Here is a 16,620-nt window from a genome sequence, read left to right as displayed (position 1 = left end):
ACTTACTCTGCTTCGGTCTGACAGTATCTCTACTTTGGCATCTACGTAGGCAGAGCGATACAGAAAAGTCGATGGTGAAAGCACATTTTCCCAAGACCCGCCCTAATCTACTTCTGATTGGCTAATTATGTTCTTTTGACAGCCTGAGTTGTGCTTTTTTCATATCATTGGCAGACGAACTCATAAACTCGAAAGTAATGGTGATGATAACGAGTTTTCAATATAAAAAAAAATTATATTAGCCTTATTTCCCGCAGCCAAACGCTGCACGCCCGAAATCCGGCACGGTGCCGGAATACTTTAATCCCTGTTCACGAGAAAGTAATGCAGCTGTTCTTCATCTTCCTCTGAATTCCCCCCCCCAAAAAAAACTCCTTGGATCTACACGATTCACGTAAATGGCATATTTCGGTGGGGAAACGGCGAATTTCGCCGAAAAGCGACAAGTTTGCATGCCTGTAATAGTCATGTAATCCATTCATATCGATGTGAATCAATCAATACTAATACAACTTTAACTGTGGTGTGTTTTTGTTTCATTTCACAACTTATTTACTGTATAATCAACGGTAGCAGATGCCCGCTTGTAAACATTCCACATTTGATTTGAACTGACGCGGCCAAGATCTGGATTTGTCACTGCCATGTGCCGTGAGATAACGCAGTTAACCCCCCATGGAGACCCCATGGAGAGAGAAATCGGGGCTTGGCCGGAATCGGAGTACTGCCATCATGTGTAGTGGTGGTTGAATCTGAGTCAATCGGATTCAAAGATCCGAATCCTTACATTCACCCATGAGTCACGAGTCCGTGGTCTCAATTAACCCGAATCTTTCGGTTCTGGCTGCTATGGACGACATTATTAAAACAATGCACGAATGTCATCAAACTGTAGGTCTATAACAACATTAACATATCCGTTTTTCATCCGCATAGGAACTTAGATTAAGCATAGCTATTGATATGGACCCGGAGCTGCCAGCTGCGTGGTTGAATCCGAACTTCCTGTAGACAGAGCTGTACACAGATCCAGATCCATAGACTGAGCGAATTCATGGGTCGGATTCGTATCCGGTTGAGTGAAAGACTAACTCAAGGGATTCGGGTGAAATGGGTCGGACTCGTATCCGGCTGGGTGAAAGACTAACTCAAAAGACTCAGGGGAAATGGGTCGGACTCGTATCCGGTCGAGTGAAAGACTAACTCAAAGGATTCAGGTGAAATGGGTCGGACTCATATCCGGCTGGGTGAAAGACTAACTCAAAGGACTCAGATGAAATTAAAAAGGATGCAAACATCGGAGATGTCGCCAACGTGACTGCTATCTGAGACTAATAGTAACGTTGGCGACATCTCCGATGTTTGCATTATTTTTAATATTCAAATATATCCGACCCATTCAATATGAGTCCTTTGAGTTAGTCTTTCACTCAACCGGATACGAGTCCGACCCATTTCACCTGAGTCATTTGAGTAAGTCTTTCACTCAACAGGATACGAGTCCGACCCATTTCCCCTGAGTCTTTTGAGTTAGTCTTTCACCCAGCCGGATACGAGTCCGACCCATTTCGCCTGAATCCTTTGAGTTAGTCTTTCACCCAACCGGATAGCTTACGCGTCCGACCCATTTCACCTGAGTCCTTTGAGTAAGTCTTTCACCCAACCTCAATTGATTGATACAGCAAGCAGGCCCGTCGTCAGATTAATTTTCTACGTTTGTAACAACATTAACGCTACTTTCAGGCCGTGTTTAACGTGTAAGGTAAGGTAGATAAGCTGACTTAAATCATTTGATGACTTCTTTCAGTCAAAATCGACTGTAACTCGTCTGAACCAATTTTCTTGAAATTTGTTTATTGTAAACATGACAATTCAATTATTAAATTAAGTAAGAATAACAAATAAGTAGGCTATCTATTCAGAATTTCCGAAATTACATAGCCTATTTAATTCTGATAAGCTGCCTAACCAGCCAAGCCTATCATGTTACAATTTGTTCAATGTATCTAGGCTTATTGCGTGTGTGTGTGTGTGTGTGTGTGTGTGTGTGCTTGCATATTTCCCCTGGATATCTTCAAAACTGCATTACAGTGGTTTGCTGTGAGCGTGCGTATTAGGCACTAGGGAGTGGGCTGCTGGGCTCATTCAGCGACAACATTTCTACTGATTCAGATTCAAAGGACTCAAAAGATTCGAATCTTTTTAGTGATTCACTCAAAGGACTATGAATCTTCTAAGTGAATCGAATTTCCCATCACTAATCATGTGCAGCACTGATTGTGACAAAGTTATCTATAGACTGGTCTCAGCAAATTTGAACTCCTCCACCAAGCTGGTCACTGGTAACTCCAATTCCATACAATGCTACAGTACTTACTGCTTTATTCATGATTATCTCAAATTTCTCCACCCCTGAAATAGCAACTTTATACACAGTCAAAGGCCACATTACGTGTGGCAAAAGCTCAAACTGCAAGCACCACAATTTCAAGAAGGCAATAAGGTCTTATTAATGGTATTGATAGCTATAACGATGAATTCTATCAAATCTTCAACCTGTCCAATGGAATTGTACCATCTACCTGACTTTTCACTGGTTTTGATAGAGGGAATCACCTCACCATCAATATATCTTCCACCAGTATTCCCTTACTGATAGATACCCTTCTACACTTACTAGGTTTGTCTTTCATCCTTGCCCATTTCAGATTAAAAATTCAACCTGGCTAACAGCCGATGGGTATATCCGATGGATTGTTGTAGGCATCTTTATGTCGTCCATATTATCTCAGATGGGAGGTACCTTCATTGCCATGGTAAAAAGCCAACATTAAAATGGCATCCAGCCATGGTACCAATCTCCAAATGCTGCCAGGCTGTGGTGTAGTGACTTATGTTGAAGCACAACTGAATATCCTCAAAATATGCTTTGATTTAACACTGAACTCATCTCAGGGACCTGAAAGAAGCTGAATGCCTTCTAAAACAGACTTTGTGGCACCACTCCAAAGGCCTTAGTAAGATCCAAAACTACTGCACAGAGGTCTCTGCCATCTGTCCTTGCTGCCTGAATATGATGCCAAATCATGATATTATGTTCCAGACATCCAGAAAAACCCAGGATAGCTTTCTGCACAGAAATATCTATCAAACAATTTACATTCAAATAGGAGACCAACCTCCTTGCTACTACACTGAAGAAGATCTTTCCTTCCACATTGAGAAGACTGATTGGCTTTTGGTCATGTCATTCTTCTCATTCGAAATGAAGGAGGGTTAGGGTTAGCCATAAGCTGCCATAGGTACTCTTTCTAGAAGAGGAATAAGAAGATGAAGATGATAAAGAAGAAGAAGACTATTAACAGCAAAAGATGGCATGTAAAAGGTTTGGTCACCCTTCCACTTGTAAAGTCTCATTACAACGATTGCATTATAATCATCACACCGGGAGGATAAAAAAAGCATGTATGAGGTATTAAGTACAAAAAAGGTTAAAGACCAATGATGAGCTATCTAAGGTTTAGCCATGTTTAGTTGAAGATATCTGGAGGGCATCCAGTTATTTATATCAGACATCCAATACTTGCATGGATGGTTTGTAATTTACACAGACCAGGAGATTTGAAGATTTACATTTCGTAAACAACAACAATCGCCGCCATTTTTCCCCCAAATCTTTATTTATTGGTGCCACCAATAAATAAAGCAGGATTCCAGTCAATGGAATAATGGCCTCTCCCCACCGGCGATTGTTGTTGTTTACGATTTTCTATCAGTTCTCACCACACAACGACGTCTCATCTTTGCTCCTTGAATGTCGATATGTAATGGTATGGAGTTATTGAAACTTACTACGTGTAAAAAAGACTAGAAATTGAATGTTTTTATTTTTCGAGTCTCAAGTGCAAAAGTTGCACTGGGTGCCTTTAAGCCTCATTTGGCACACCTGATACTAGAATAAGCTTCCCTCTCCAGGATGTCAGGAAGAGGTGTGTTCTTCATACTTTCAGTTCCTTATAAAGCCATGCTGTGATGAATGCTTAGATCTGACAGTACTTGATTTAATGGGGACACATTGTTTATGTTATCTGGATATTTGAGCTGGTACAGGTTTGACAGTGGTGTGGGGGGAGTTATGCAACACATGAGTAGAGGTTGGAGAAGCACAAACACATACACGCACAGCTGCACCTGACCTTCACCAGACAGTACAGTAAAGGTTCATCTTACCAGACATACAATATGAAAGGTCATCTTCTGCAAACAAGGCATTGTCTGCTCTGATTCAACCTTTTACCAGCACAATGGAAAATAGATTACGTACACTTAAGAAACACATTTCCCTGACTAGAGAAACTCTGGTTATCTTTCTGAAAAAAAGAGAAATATAAAACCTGACAATTGTGGAGGTTATTATCCCTCTTTGCCTTGAACTGAAAGATATAATTGCTGCTAACTCTCTTACTCTTTTCTCTCTTGCTCCCCCCCCCCCCCCCACACACACACACACCTCCACTCTTCTTCCCCTCAACCACCAAATACTCTGTGTACGCTCTTCTCCTGTGATTACGTCCCCTCTGTAGTTACTCCCACTGATTACTGCCAGGCTTGTGCTGTGCAGAGATGGGAACCCCTCATTAAAAGCAGCGTGAAAATGAAGCACTGCTGCTCTTACTATCAGTCAAGCAGGTCATCATGGCCCTCGGAGGCTCATGTCCCACCAGGTGCTTCCCATTTGCGTTTTGGACTGCAAAAGGAACACACTTGATTACAGGCCAGACTGCTAAGATCTGATAGGGTTTTTTAGTTGAACTGTGCCCTTATGACAAAATAAAAACATGGCTTCTCTATCATTAGTCTGTTAGTGTGGGAGCACAAACTCTATGTCTGTGATGTGGAGAGACTGAATCTTCAGAGAGTTCTCAGGGACTGTTCTGTGTGTGGGAGTGTGGTTACGTGGGTAGAATATGTATGTGTATGTGTTTAGGGGCTACCCTTTGGCACAAGGCTTTTCATTGGCTAAGGTTGACTACTTATATAACAAATGGGTGGTAGAGAGGAGTCTGGACAAAAGCGTCTGCTAAATGACTAAATGAGTGTGTGTGTGTGTGCCTCATGTTTAACCTCATGAACTCCATTTCACTTAACCCCTGGCTGCTCTGTCCATCACGGTAACTCACACACACATGACTGCTAGTGTCATACATGCCTGTGTGCAAGTATGTGTAAAAGATTTACGTCACAAAAAAAAATATTTGAACCCATTAGCAGGTAAAGCTGTCAGATCGGTAACCTTTCAACGCCCCAAATAGCCTATACCTCCTGAATCTACTGCCCATTTTAAAATTCACTAAATTAGCTTATATTCTAAAAACTACAAACATAAATAGCTGTTGCCTACAAGAGCTCCAGCTGACAGACTGGCACCCCACTGAACTGTTTCCTGTTAATATGGCCACAACATGGTTTAAGAATGGGACAGAACAGAGGAGAGGCTGATTTCAGTTGTATTAAATGTGCTAGCTAGCATGTGGACATGCAATAATGTGAGTGTGTGTCTGTAAGACAGTGAAAGAAGAAAAAGAGAGGCAAGAAGACATTGTATGTCAATGGATGCCATAATATGCTGTTTGTTTGAAATGTATATGACTTTTGTTGGTTGTCTGACTGAGGAACTGGGAGCAGGTGACCTGTGGCCACATCATGTGATTTACAGTGAATCACACTGTATCTTGGATGAGAAATGATGTTGTACAGGCTTAAGATGCCAGTCTTAATACACACTGACAGAAGTGCACATTACTGTTTGATTATTTTCAGTATAACAATTCAATGACAACTGCTACTATAGCAAGAGAAAGGGCAGATAACGTGTATATGTGAGTGTCAGTTTGTTAGTAATTAGGGCAATGCGATATGCATGTGGTTGTTTTGCGTGCATCAGTGTGTATGAAGATATCTAATGATAGAGATTATTTCCAAACACTGTTAATGACTTAAGAATATAATAATCAAGTGACTTGTTTGAATATATTCCTGTGAATTATGTGCTTATGAAAGCAGGAGCATGGCTTTTCTCTCTGTGTGTGTAACCAGAATATTAGGTGCCACTAAGTCTGCATATGAACAAGAGCATGTTTAGACCAGAGGAGATAAGAAAGGAACTGTGCTTCTTCCGACCTTGTGCAAAACTGCCATCCTTGCAAGACAGGGAGCCTCGGACGTGAGAAATCCACCACGTGATCATCCCTGCTCAAAGCTAAACTTCTGACTATATAAACTTTGTGCGAAGAGTTTATCATTGCCTTCACGGTCAGCCTCGGCTGGGAGGGGAGCCCAATTGCAATTGTTGTTGTTTGTCTGTCTAATAAATATACTTTCATGCAGCTCAGGAGTCCTGAACTAACTAGGGTGATTTTTCACCCATCATCTAATTTCTGTATGTGTGCCAGGTATTGCTCTGTATCAACTGTTAAAAGTAGCCAAATCAAACATCAAACCTACCCTTCATATTTATTCAGTCTTTTCCAGTGTCTGTTTGATGAAGGCAGGCTCTTGACAATACTCGGATACTTTACTGGTATTTAAATCAGTATTTGTATATCTCAAAGAAGTGTGTGTGTGTGTGTGTGTGTGTGTGTGTGTGTGTGTGTGTGTGTGTGTGTGTGTGTGTGTGTGTGTGTGTGTGTGTGTGTGTGTGTGTGTGTGTGTGTGTGTGTGTGTGTGTGTGTGTGTGTGTGTGTGTGTGTGTGTGTGTGTGTGTGTGTGTGTGTGTGTGTGTGTGTGTGTGTGTGTGTGTGTGTGTGTGTGTGTGTGTGTGTGTGTGTGTGTGAGTGAGGGAGGGAGAGTGAGAAAGAGAGAGAGAGGGTAACTCACAGCTCCTCTGTTGTTTTTCAGGTCTCCATGGCAGGTTAGGATGCGGGAGCTGTCAATGAGAATGTCTCTTTGATTGTCCTCCAGGTAAAGAAGACGCTCTTTGTAATAGCGGCATTCTGACTCCCCTGTCTGGGCATTGATCTCTGCCACAATACCTTGGATCATGTTCATCTACAGGAGCAAGAAGAGATATTGGGTTGAAAAAAAATCCAGGAATAGTAGGATAATGGTCAAATGAAGGGGAAACAGTGATTATGTTGGTTTATAAGAAGGCATATCAAGACTAGGGCTGCAACTTACGATTATTTTGGTAATCGATTAATCTATCGACAATTTTTTCGATTAATCGACTAATCTAACGATTATTTCCATACATTTAAATAATGATTCAAAATGTTGGAATTTGAATTTCAAATGGATTTGAGTAACAAGTTAATACAAATGTAATCATCATAATAAATAAATTAAAAGTGCAAATATGCTTTTAAAAGTAAAGAGAAAGTGCAAATAAAGTTTTAAAAGTAACTCAAAATAGCAATCAAGCCTCTGCAAGTGCAAAATAACTGGGCTTCAGGTGACATTCAAATTCAACATATGAAAAAAATAAAAATTCCACAATCTTTTGTTTGAAGATTGCTAAGTGGAGGAGGTTAACTATTCAGAACAAACGAAAACACAGGCTACTCTGATAATTCACTGATTTATCACATTGCACTTAACATAACATAATGAAATAGCGTTAGCAAGCATCCTCCATGAGACGTTCTGTTCAAACATGTAAGAGTAAACCTTACAATAAGTTATAGATATACAGTATGTCTATGATAATTGCTGCTAGAGGCTTACTGTTCTCATGCTCCCACAGCCCATTCTCTTTGAAATACTGAAATAGTGCTTCTTAAACTACTAATAAATGACCATCATTGAGAAAAATGACAACTTTTCTGTAGCCATATCTAATATGCAGCAGCTGCTAAACCAAGCTTTGTTTATTGTTTCCATGGAAACATGAGCCATCTTAGAATAATTCGCTTTTCGCAGCTATTCCGCACTTCCTATATGCAATGCCGAATGAAAATTACCGGTAGCTCTGTTATCTTTTTATATTATATGTCGTGTCGACCATACAAATCCACGTCGAAGATTTTTCACAATCAATGTCGTCGATTTTGTCGACTAATCGTTGCAGCTCTAATCAAGACAAAAATGTTCTTTTAGGGTGCAGGTGTGTGTTGTGGTATAGTATGCACAGCAGTAATGTAGTCTTCATATAAGATTAAATATTTTTGTGTTTGTATAGTACAAGCTTGGTGTATTATGGTATACAGAGGTATTTAAAAATCCTCAAGGTATGATTTGAAATAAACGTGGTGATGTTGAAATAAACCTATTTTTACTGTCTATGAAATAAACAAACCATGATATTTTTCAGTTTTCAACAAGGAGAGTCTCTATGTTTCCTTAGAGCTCAACAAAGAATCAATACTGTGAATACGATTGTATTGTGCGCACAGTAAGGGTAGTTTTGTTGTGAATTATTGTAGATATGTCTGGATATCTCACACATCTGTGCTTCAGGTGTCTGTATTTTGTGTGACTGTGGTTATGTGTACAGTATACTCACTGCTTCATCTAGGTGCTGACGGTCAGGGTGGTCGTTGGGTGTGTGTTTGAGGATCTCCTTTAGAAGGAGGGGATATTTGACAAGGCGGCTGCGTGGGATGTCTAGGAAGTTCCACAGGTCCAACTTGCGGCTGAAGGGAGACTCTAGGCAGCGTTGCAGGAAGTCATGCACACGGTGGTCCTGTTTCTTATGGTCCAGCAGGGCTTTGGCAGCCACCTGGTTACTGCAGTAGCTGTTGTACGAGTCTAGACATGGTAGCTGCAGAAAGACAGTGTAAGAGACAGCCAAAACTAGTCAGAGAGAGGGGCGCACGGTGGCACAAGCCGATAAGTTCCCCCACTTACGGGCTTCATTGCCCACGGGGAAACAGGTTCAAGTGTGGCCTGTTGTCATTTCCCAATCCTTTCTCTGCCTCGCTTCCTGTCATAACTTCACTGTCTTGTCCAAATAAAGGCATGCATTTCTATTTTTTTTTTTAAAGCCCAAAAATACAAAATAAATGAAGAGAAAATGAAGATCCAGTCTATTTCCAAAGCACAGTGTGGCTACCAGAAGGCTTCCAATGAGCACAGATCTACGGGCATATCTGTTAGGGATGCGCGCTTAGAAGGGTGCTGATGATTCCCTGTTTCAATATCAACATGGCTACACAACAGATTAAAAGGAAAGTTGCAGAGTCTTGGCCCATAAACAAAAAAACAAATCACATTTCTGTTTTCTCTTGCATGTCTAGAGATTGAATTGCTAATCTAATCCATTAAACAAACAAGTTACATAAATGATGATGCAATGTATCTGCTAGTTGGTTATTTACAGGCAACCCATCAATATGTAAACAATGTGTCATCAGGCTCTACACTCCTACATTCAGTCAAAACCAAGAGATGTCTGCTTGGTAAGAACAATATCCACTTTTGCCAGATTGACATAATGCAAATGCTTTATCTGGAGGACATGGTTTTTGTGATGGATGAACCGAGAAGTGTGTCTCTTTGATGAATGCATTTGTCCCCAGTGGTGCCTTGCTGTAAACCGAACGTGGGGGTGTTTATGTGGAATGCTGCCATCTCTGCTTGTGTAAAAAAACACAGAGACTGACATATTTGACAGTACATCAGTAGCCAGTCCTGCTCCACAAAAATACAAGATATCTGCTGTTTTAAATGTAGCCAATCTGCACAACTCTTTTTATCTCACCCACAAGCAGTTCCATATACCACTCTCTCTCTCTCTTTAAATCTAAAACTATGTTTAATTCTGTAGCAACTGACTTGCAGCAAATAGTTAATGACTTACTGCTATCAGGCATCATGTCCCTAAAAACAGCTGCCATTAAGCTACTCTTAAAAAATAGAAGTCTGGATGCCTCTGTGTTAAACAACTATAGACCTTTTATAGCTAATATATAGCTTAGTTTTATAGTAGTTATAAAATACATAGTTATATAGTTAGTTAGTTAGTAGTATAGTTTTATAGCTTATATAATATAAGGTCATTGAGAAAGTTGTTTTCAATCAACTCAGCAATTTTCTGAACTCAAGTGGTCATTTTGACAAATTCCAGGTTTCCAAACTCAGCACAGTATGGAAACAGCTCTCATCACAGTGTTAAATGATACACAGCTTAATTCTAAAACAGAAAACAGGTTCTCACTTTCCATTTGTACCCATTTTTGTCAACAATTTCAACAGTGAAACTAAGCTAAACCTCCAGGGAGCCCCAAACTCTGCATCAGCAGTAAACAAAGCAAAGTTCATTCATGAAAAAATCCATTCAACAAGCCACTGAAAATGTATGATCAAAATAAATTCAGCTCAACATCCACATTACATTAAACTGAATTTTTACAACCCCCTTTTGCCCATCCAAATCTAGTTCTCAGTAAAGTTTGACTTGTTCATTGTGGCCCTGCACAGTCATATGTGCTGGCTGAACAACTAACATAGAGATTGAGAATAACTGAACAATTCAAAGGAAGTTCAAGGGAACCACTGTAGCAATGGAGTGCATCAAAATCACACCACTCTAAGTGCAGGAAGAAAAGCCTTTGGTGGCTTCTACCTCACTTACTCCTCTGGATTTGCTCTGATGGGAAGACAGCTGCAACACATCAGACAGGGGGAGCATTGGGATGGAGGCAATGATGAAGGGTGATGGAGGGAGTGAAAAAAGAGAGGGTAAGTGGATCAGAGAGGAATAAACTACAGCGTAGTGGATGGTGAGTTTGAAGTGCTGTTTGATTTACCACAGACACATGATGACAGAAGGAGGGTCAGAAAGTTGATGTATTTAGCCAGCAGCACTCATTGAAACCTGCTCCCACTCTGTCCCCCAGCGTGCACAGGCACACACACACACACACACACACACACACACACACACACACACACACACACACACACACACACACACACACACACACTATGAGATGTGACTAATCAACTAAACCTCTTTATGGTACTAGACACACTAGTCACCTGCTTGCATATGAGATTGACTTGACCTTTTCTCTTTTACACTTCCACTCCTAGCCCCCTTCCCCCGGCTTTTCAATATGAGCTATTTTTTTGTGTGTGTGTGTGTGTGTGTGTGTGTGTGTGTGTGTGTGTGTGTGTGTGTGTGTGTGTGTGTGTGTGTGTGTGTGTGTGTGTGTGTGTGTGTGTTTGTTTGTCTTACCCAGTCAACAAGGATGTGTCCCACATGCTCTGTAGATCCATCAGGCTTGCGGGCCTCTCTCAAGCGACTGAGCATGTCTTAAAGGAGAGAAAAGAGTGATACCAATTGTGTACATGGATGTCTGTGTACCAGCAATTCTGAACATGTCTGTGATAGTAAGACCAAGACTAATGAGCAACTCCATATCTTCAGTTGATGTACAGTACGTGCATAGCAGTGTCTATGAATCTCACCTTCATGGAGAGGAATGAGAGAATCCAGTGTACCAAATATCTGGTTGAGTTCATGTTCTGTCATGATGGACAGCTTAAGCATGGGGTCATGGTATGCCTGCAGAGGAAAGAGGGAGTGATTGCGGTTATACTACACACCTGGTTTGGGCTTTGATCAAAATGTTTGGAGTTTCATAACTAGACACATAGATTCTGTCTATTAAAAAACATTTCCTTGTATAATAGCGTTTATACAGAATGGGTTGTAGGGTAAGATGTGGTATAGAGCTCTCCTTTTACACCCATGCCTTATCTGCACTGAGAGGTAGTCCTGAGGAGAATTCCTCCCAGTCCCCTCTACCCCACCATGCTCCCCCAGTCCCCCCTAAGCCTCACCTCTACCCCACCATGCTCCCCCAGAGCCTCCTAAGCCTCACCTCTACCCCACCATGCTCCCCCAGAGCCCCCTAAGCCTCACCTCTACCCCACCATGCCACCCCAGAGCCTCCTAAGCCTCACCTCTACCCCACCATGCTCCCCCAGAGCCCCCTAAGCCTCACCTCTACCCCACCATGCCACCCCAGAGCCCCCTAAGCCTCACCTCTACCCCACCATGCCACCCCAGAGCCCCCTAAGCCTCACCTCTACCCCACCATGCTTCCCCAGAGCCCCCTAAGCCTCACCTCTACCCCACCATGCCCCCTCAGAGCCCCCTAAGCCTCACCTCTACCCCACCATGCTCCCCCAGAGCCCCTAAGCCTCACCTCTACCCCACCATGCTGTCTATGATTTCAAAAGGAAAGGAGCAACAGCAGCAGGGATTCTCAGTAAGGAGTGGGGGGTCACCCAGCTTTACCAAAGGCCATGGAAAGAGGAACAAACTAATTGCAAAAGCAGATGTCACCTTCTTGGCAAGTTTAAGATCCTCAATCAGGTCTTGTTCCCCCTGAGACAGCTCAAAGATGGCCTGCAGAAGAAAAACAGGAGTTCAAGAGAGTGAATTAGAAGGTGAGCGGTGGAGAGAGACAAAGGACTGAGACTCACAGTGTGGATCACTACCTCCAGCACAAAAGGTCACTCATTCTGTGTAAAGAAGTAATTGTTTAAAAAACTAAATAGAAAGGTGAAACTCTGAGACAAATAATTTCAGCTATAAATCAAACCTGGTTGAAAGCCACAGTCACAGTACATTGTCATAAGTGTGGAATGCAGACATGCTGAGGTGTGTAATTAAAAGAGTGAAGACAAATGTCCTTCATGAGAGCTGGAACAACTCTTTCCATTTCTTATCCTCTTTTCCTGACTGCAGCACTCCAGACTGTCACATTTGCACAGAGGAAGAGGAGAGTAGGAAACGGAACCCTTTTGACCTCTGGAAAACCTAATACTTCTCTAAGGACAGCTGCTCTGAATTTTGTCCACAACGTATTCCCTGTCCTGTGAAGTCTGACTGGCCGTGAGGAAACTCAATTTGGGAGGGGAGGTGTGCGTGTTTAAATGTGACTGTGTGTGTGTGTGTGTGTGTGTGTGTGTGTGTGTGTGTGTGTGTGTGTGTGTGTGTGTGTGTGTGTGTGTGTGTGTGTGTGTGTGTGTGTGTGTGTGCGTAGACTTAAATGAACTAGTTTCACTTGTTACTTACAAATTGTACTGCTACTGTCGGTGCAAAACTTTAAAAACAAGTAGCATAAGACTGCAAACTACCATGAGGCTATACTAACAATAATCACTGGCTGAGATCCTCCCCAGATGGCTTGGCAAAGATACTTTTTTCCGGATATCTGAGCTGCCTGCAAACGTTAATGATCTGGCAGTGGCAGCGCGTCTGGCTCCTGCTTTCTTCACTCTTATGAGAGTCAAACAGCCGGAAATAGGGGGAAATCCCCTTGCCACCTGCTCCAACTGTGGGATTCCAGCTATTTGTTTCTATTTGCTCGCTAATGGTAGAGTCTGTCTGTGTGTCTGTGTGTCTGTGTGCGCGTGTGTCTGTGTGCGCGAGCGTCTGTGTGTGTGTGTGTGTGTGTGTGCGTCTACGTGCGCATGTATGGTTGGTATTCCATTCTGTTCCCATTCTGCACAAGCTGCTGGGCACCAATGTTCAACAGCTGGTGTTGTGCACTATTTAGAATTAGAATCTTTCTTTCTTCTAAATCTAATCTTGTCTTTTCTGTCTAATTTTTTCAAGCTTTTTTCTTCATTTGTCCTCTCTCAGTGTGCCTTATATATGAACTCTACACACAAGAAGCCTTTTCATGCACTCTTTTTCAGTCAGAAATCAGTTAGCTTTGCAGGTAGGAAGACTCATCTGTGAAGTTAAGTGCTTTCCAGAAATGGGTGTCTGGTAGGTAAAACAAACGGCCACCTAGACAGATGGAACACAGGTCTGGCCTCTCACCTCCTGCCGCTTGATCTCTTTGGATGACAGCATCTGGTCCAGACGTACGTCAAAGGTCTCGCTCCAAAGCTTGCTGTCCCGCCTCTTGGTGACTGCTGGAGGGGCTTGGCGACTCCATGGCCGGGGGGGCGCGACCTCTGTCCTGCTTTCGCTGCGGAAACTGATGGAGCGCTGAGAGGAGGGGAGGATGAGAGAGGGGAAGACAAACAGAAAGACCAAATGAAAACAAAATGCATGGATGGAACCTTAGTGCTTGTTAGACAGCTTTTGTGATTCTTCAACTTGGGAAACTTTCTTACGGAAATTACCTATTTACCAGTTTCATAAGAAAGCAACCTACTAAAAGAAACGCTAAGACACGCCAATAGTATGGCAAATGGGATGTCACATAGTTATTTTATCTTGTGTCAATATACACAAGAACTCTGCCCCATAGTATCCCATCCTAAAAAGAACATATTGATTCGCATAAAACCAGCAACACCCTGTCATCAACACATTACGTAGCAGGGTGAGGGTTACAGGGGAGCAATATTTACATGTTTTGGAAAGTGATCGATTTGTGCTGGCTCTGTCTGTGCCAAAAAGATGGGATGTCAAACAAAAACATGCAGCCATTATTGGTAAAGGGTCACACGTTCTGTTGTTTGTCTCACATGTCATTGTCTTGATGTCTTTCCGCCGACTACCACAAGAATATTTCATACCTGTGGGAAACACTGGTATGTTTATGTATTTGTATACGTATGTATGTGCATGTGGAATGTGTGTATGTATATGTATTTGTATACGTATGTATACAGTATGTGCGTGTGGAGTGTGTGTATGTGTTTGTGTGTTAGGGGGAGGAGGAGGAAGGCAGCAAAGCACACCTGCAGAGTCTGTCCAATGCGTCTGAGGGGAGCGGATTTGACTGGGGGGATGAGACTGGCCAACGAGGTGACGCGTGTGAGTGGCTTGATACGCTTGTTGCTGGGCTCCTGCATGTGTAGAAGAAAAAACACAAACAGAATAAGGGTCACACACAAGGCTGACATGATGAAGTTTCTGAGAGATCAAAGCCACTTCTGTCTTGCATTCTCCATGGGGCAATAGTGGGGCACCCAAGCAGAGGCACCAGACAGCAGCCTGTGCTAGAGACTCCACTATGGCCCATCCGCGACTGGTGAACATGATGAAGAGGAGTCCATAGAATCACCTGTGCAATGTATTTACAGTGAAATGTTCAAATATTGGAATTGGAATTGCAAAAAAGGAAACAAAACAATGACACGAAGGTCAAAAAAGAAAAATTCCCAACACAAAGTAAACTGTCAACTATGGCTGACGATTTAGGAAAATAATCTAATTGTGATTTTTCCCCAAAACATTGCGATTGCGATTCGATATGCGATTTTTTTCATTTTATCCTTTTTTTTTCCAACAAAACATGCTGATTTAAATATGACCAACACAATATTAGATACATTTTGTGTGAAATATTCTTTCCCACATTGTACATTTGTATTTAACTGCTCATTATAGAAACAAATTGGTCATAGTGTCAAAGTAAGTACATTTCAAGAGATTTCGCTAGTTTGAGCCACTAGCATCTCGTTAGCGATTAGCAATTGATCCGTCATGCTGCTTTAATCACTGTGTGTGAAATCTTCCATCTTTTTTTTTACACCACGTTTTAATCGCGGTTAGAAACGGCGTTGCGGTTAGAAAATCGCGTTATACCATATCGCGATTTAATCGCAAATGCGATTAATCGTTCAGTCCTACTGTCAACAACAGAATGAAAACACCTGGTACTTTTGAATGTGCCAGACAGGCATAACATGCTGTGTTCCATTTACTTCAGAATCTGACGTCACACCTGAGTTGAGCACATTTCAGTATAAGTCAGAAAACCACCTCCGTTGTGCTTTTAGCCAGGGCAGCCATTGTTAGGGATGGGTATTGGGAACGGGTACTAAATTGTTACCTGTTCCTGACTTGTTTTTTATCATTTTAAATTAACAAAAAAATAATTTTGAGTAGTGCTTTTAACTAACTAGGAATTTAACATCTACAGTAGGCCTATATATTCTGCTTGATACACTGAAAAGCCATATGTTAGCCTCCTAATACAGGGATAAACCACAAAGGTTAACGTTAAGTTATGATACCAGACATCCTATGAGTAAACTGCATGGAGCCTAAAAGGACTTTGAAAGGTAAAAATAAAACGATACCCATCCCTAGCCATTGTTAGCAATACCAGTTTATAATGCCTTACTCTGTATTTAAAGGTTTAAAGGAGAGGCAAGACATTGTGCCACCAATCCAAAACTTAGAATAAAGAATACCTGCTAGCCCAAAGTTATGATTTGCAAATTAAAATGTTCCCTTGCAAGCACCCCCAGAGGATTATTCACCATGGCAACTAATGACTCCAGGCAGGCTCCCAAACCTGGTACATATCCAGGAGTATCTGAAAGTGCATGTGTCCCGGATACACCTCTTTTCACACAGTGAAGTATTATTTCCTCCCATGGCTCACTAGTGATATTTAGTTTGCTGCTTAACGCTATTTTGCCTAAATAATTTGAGATCTATTTTATGTAAAGAGGATGTGTCACTAATAATTTGAGATCTATTTTATGTAAAGAGGATGTGTCACTGAATAAATTGGTGAATTAATATTTTAGGTGAACTGAAACAAAAAAAATGATGTCCCAAAAAAGAAGCGTTTGACCCATGATTAGACGCCATGTTGCAGCATTACTCACTCTCACTTGACAACCCTTGATACTACTGTGCCTTTCATTAAACAAACTTTTCTCATCTTCATACCTCCCTGCCTTCTCTCCCCT

The 16,620-nt window shown here is 41.8% G+C and overlaps 1 protein-coding gene across 4 annotated transcripts in view; it reads right to left on the bottom strand.

The window, feature by feature from the left end:
* The window catches only part of arhgef3 (Rho guanine nucleotide exchange factor (GEF) 3), a 49,236-nt gene that overhangs the window by 8,628 nt on the left and 23,988 nt on the right, over positions 1-16,620 (bottom strand). For 2 of the 4 annotated variants that reach the window (XM_080845659.1, XM_080845658.1), the window contains 8 exons: positions 14,653-14,760; positions 13,781-13,951; positions 12,293-12,355; positions 11,410-11,506; positions 11,177-11,253; positions 10,571-10,600; positions 8,501-8,758; positions 6,877-7,047 (listed from right to left, as the gene is read on the bottom strand). In XM_080845659.1, coding sequence (XP_080701785.1) covers positions 6,877-7,047; positions 8,501-8,758; positions 10,571-10,600; positions 11,177-11,253; positions 11,410-11,506; positions 12,293-12,355; positions 13,781-13,951; positions 14,653-14,760 — 975 coding nt within the window. The remainder of the gene's footprint in view (positions 1-6,876; positions 7,048-8,500; positions 8,759-10,570; positions 10,601-11,176; positions 11,254-11,409; positions 11,507-12,292; positions 12,356-13,780; positions 13,952-14,652; positions 14,761-16,620) is intronic. The other 2 variants (XM_080845661.1, XM_080845660.1) reach the window with 1 other exon arrangement.

The sequence above is a fragment of the Sprattus sprattus genome, assembly GCF_963457725.1.
Source record: "Sprattus sprattus genome assembly, chromosome: 10".
NCBI classification, from domain to species: domain Eukaryota; kingdom Metazoa; phylum Chordata; class Actinopteri; order Clupeiformes; family Clupeidae; genus Sprattus; species Sprattus sprattus.
Note: the sequence above shows the minus strand (reverse complement) of the source record. Positions and strands in the feature narration are given on the sequence as shown.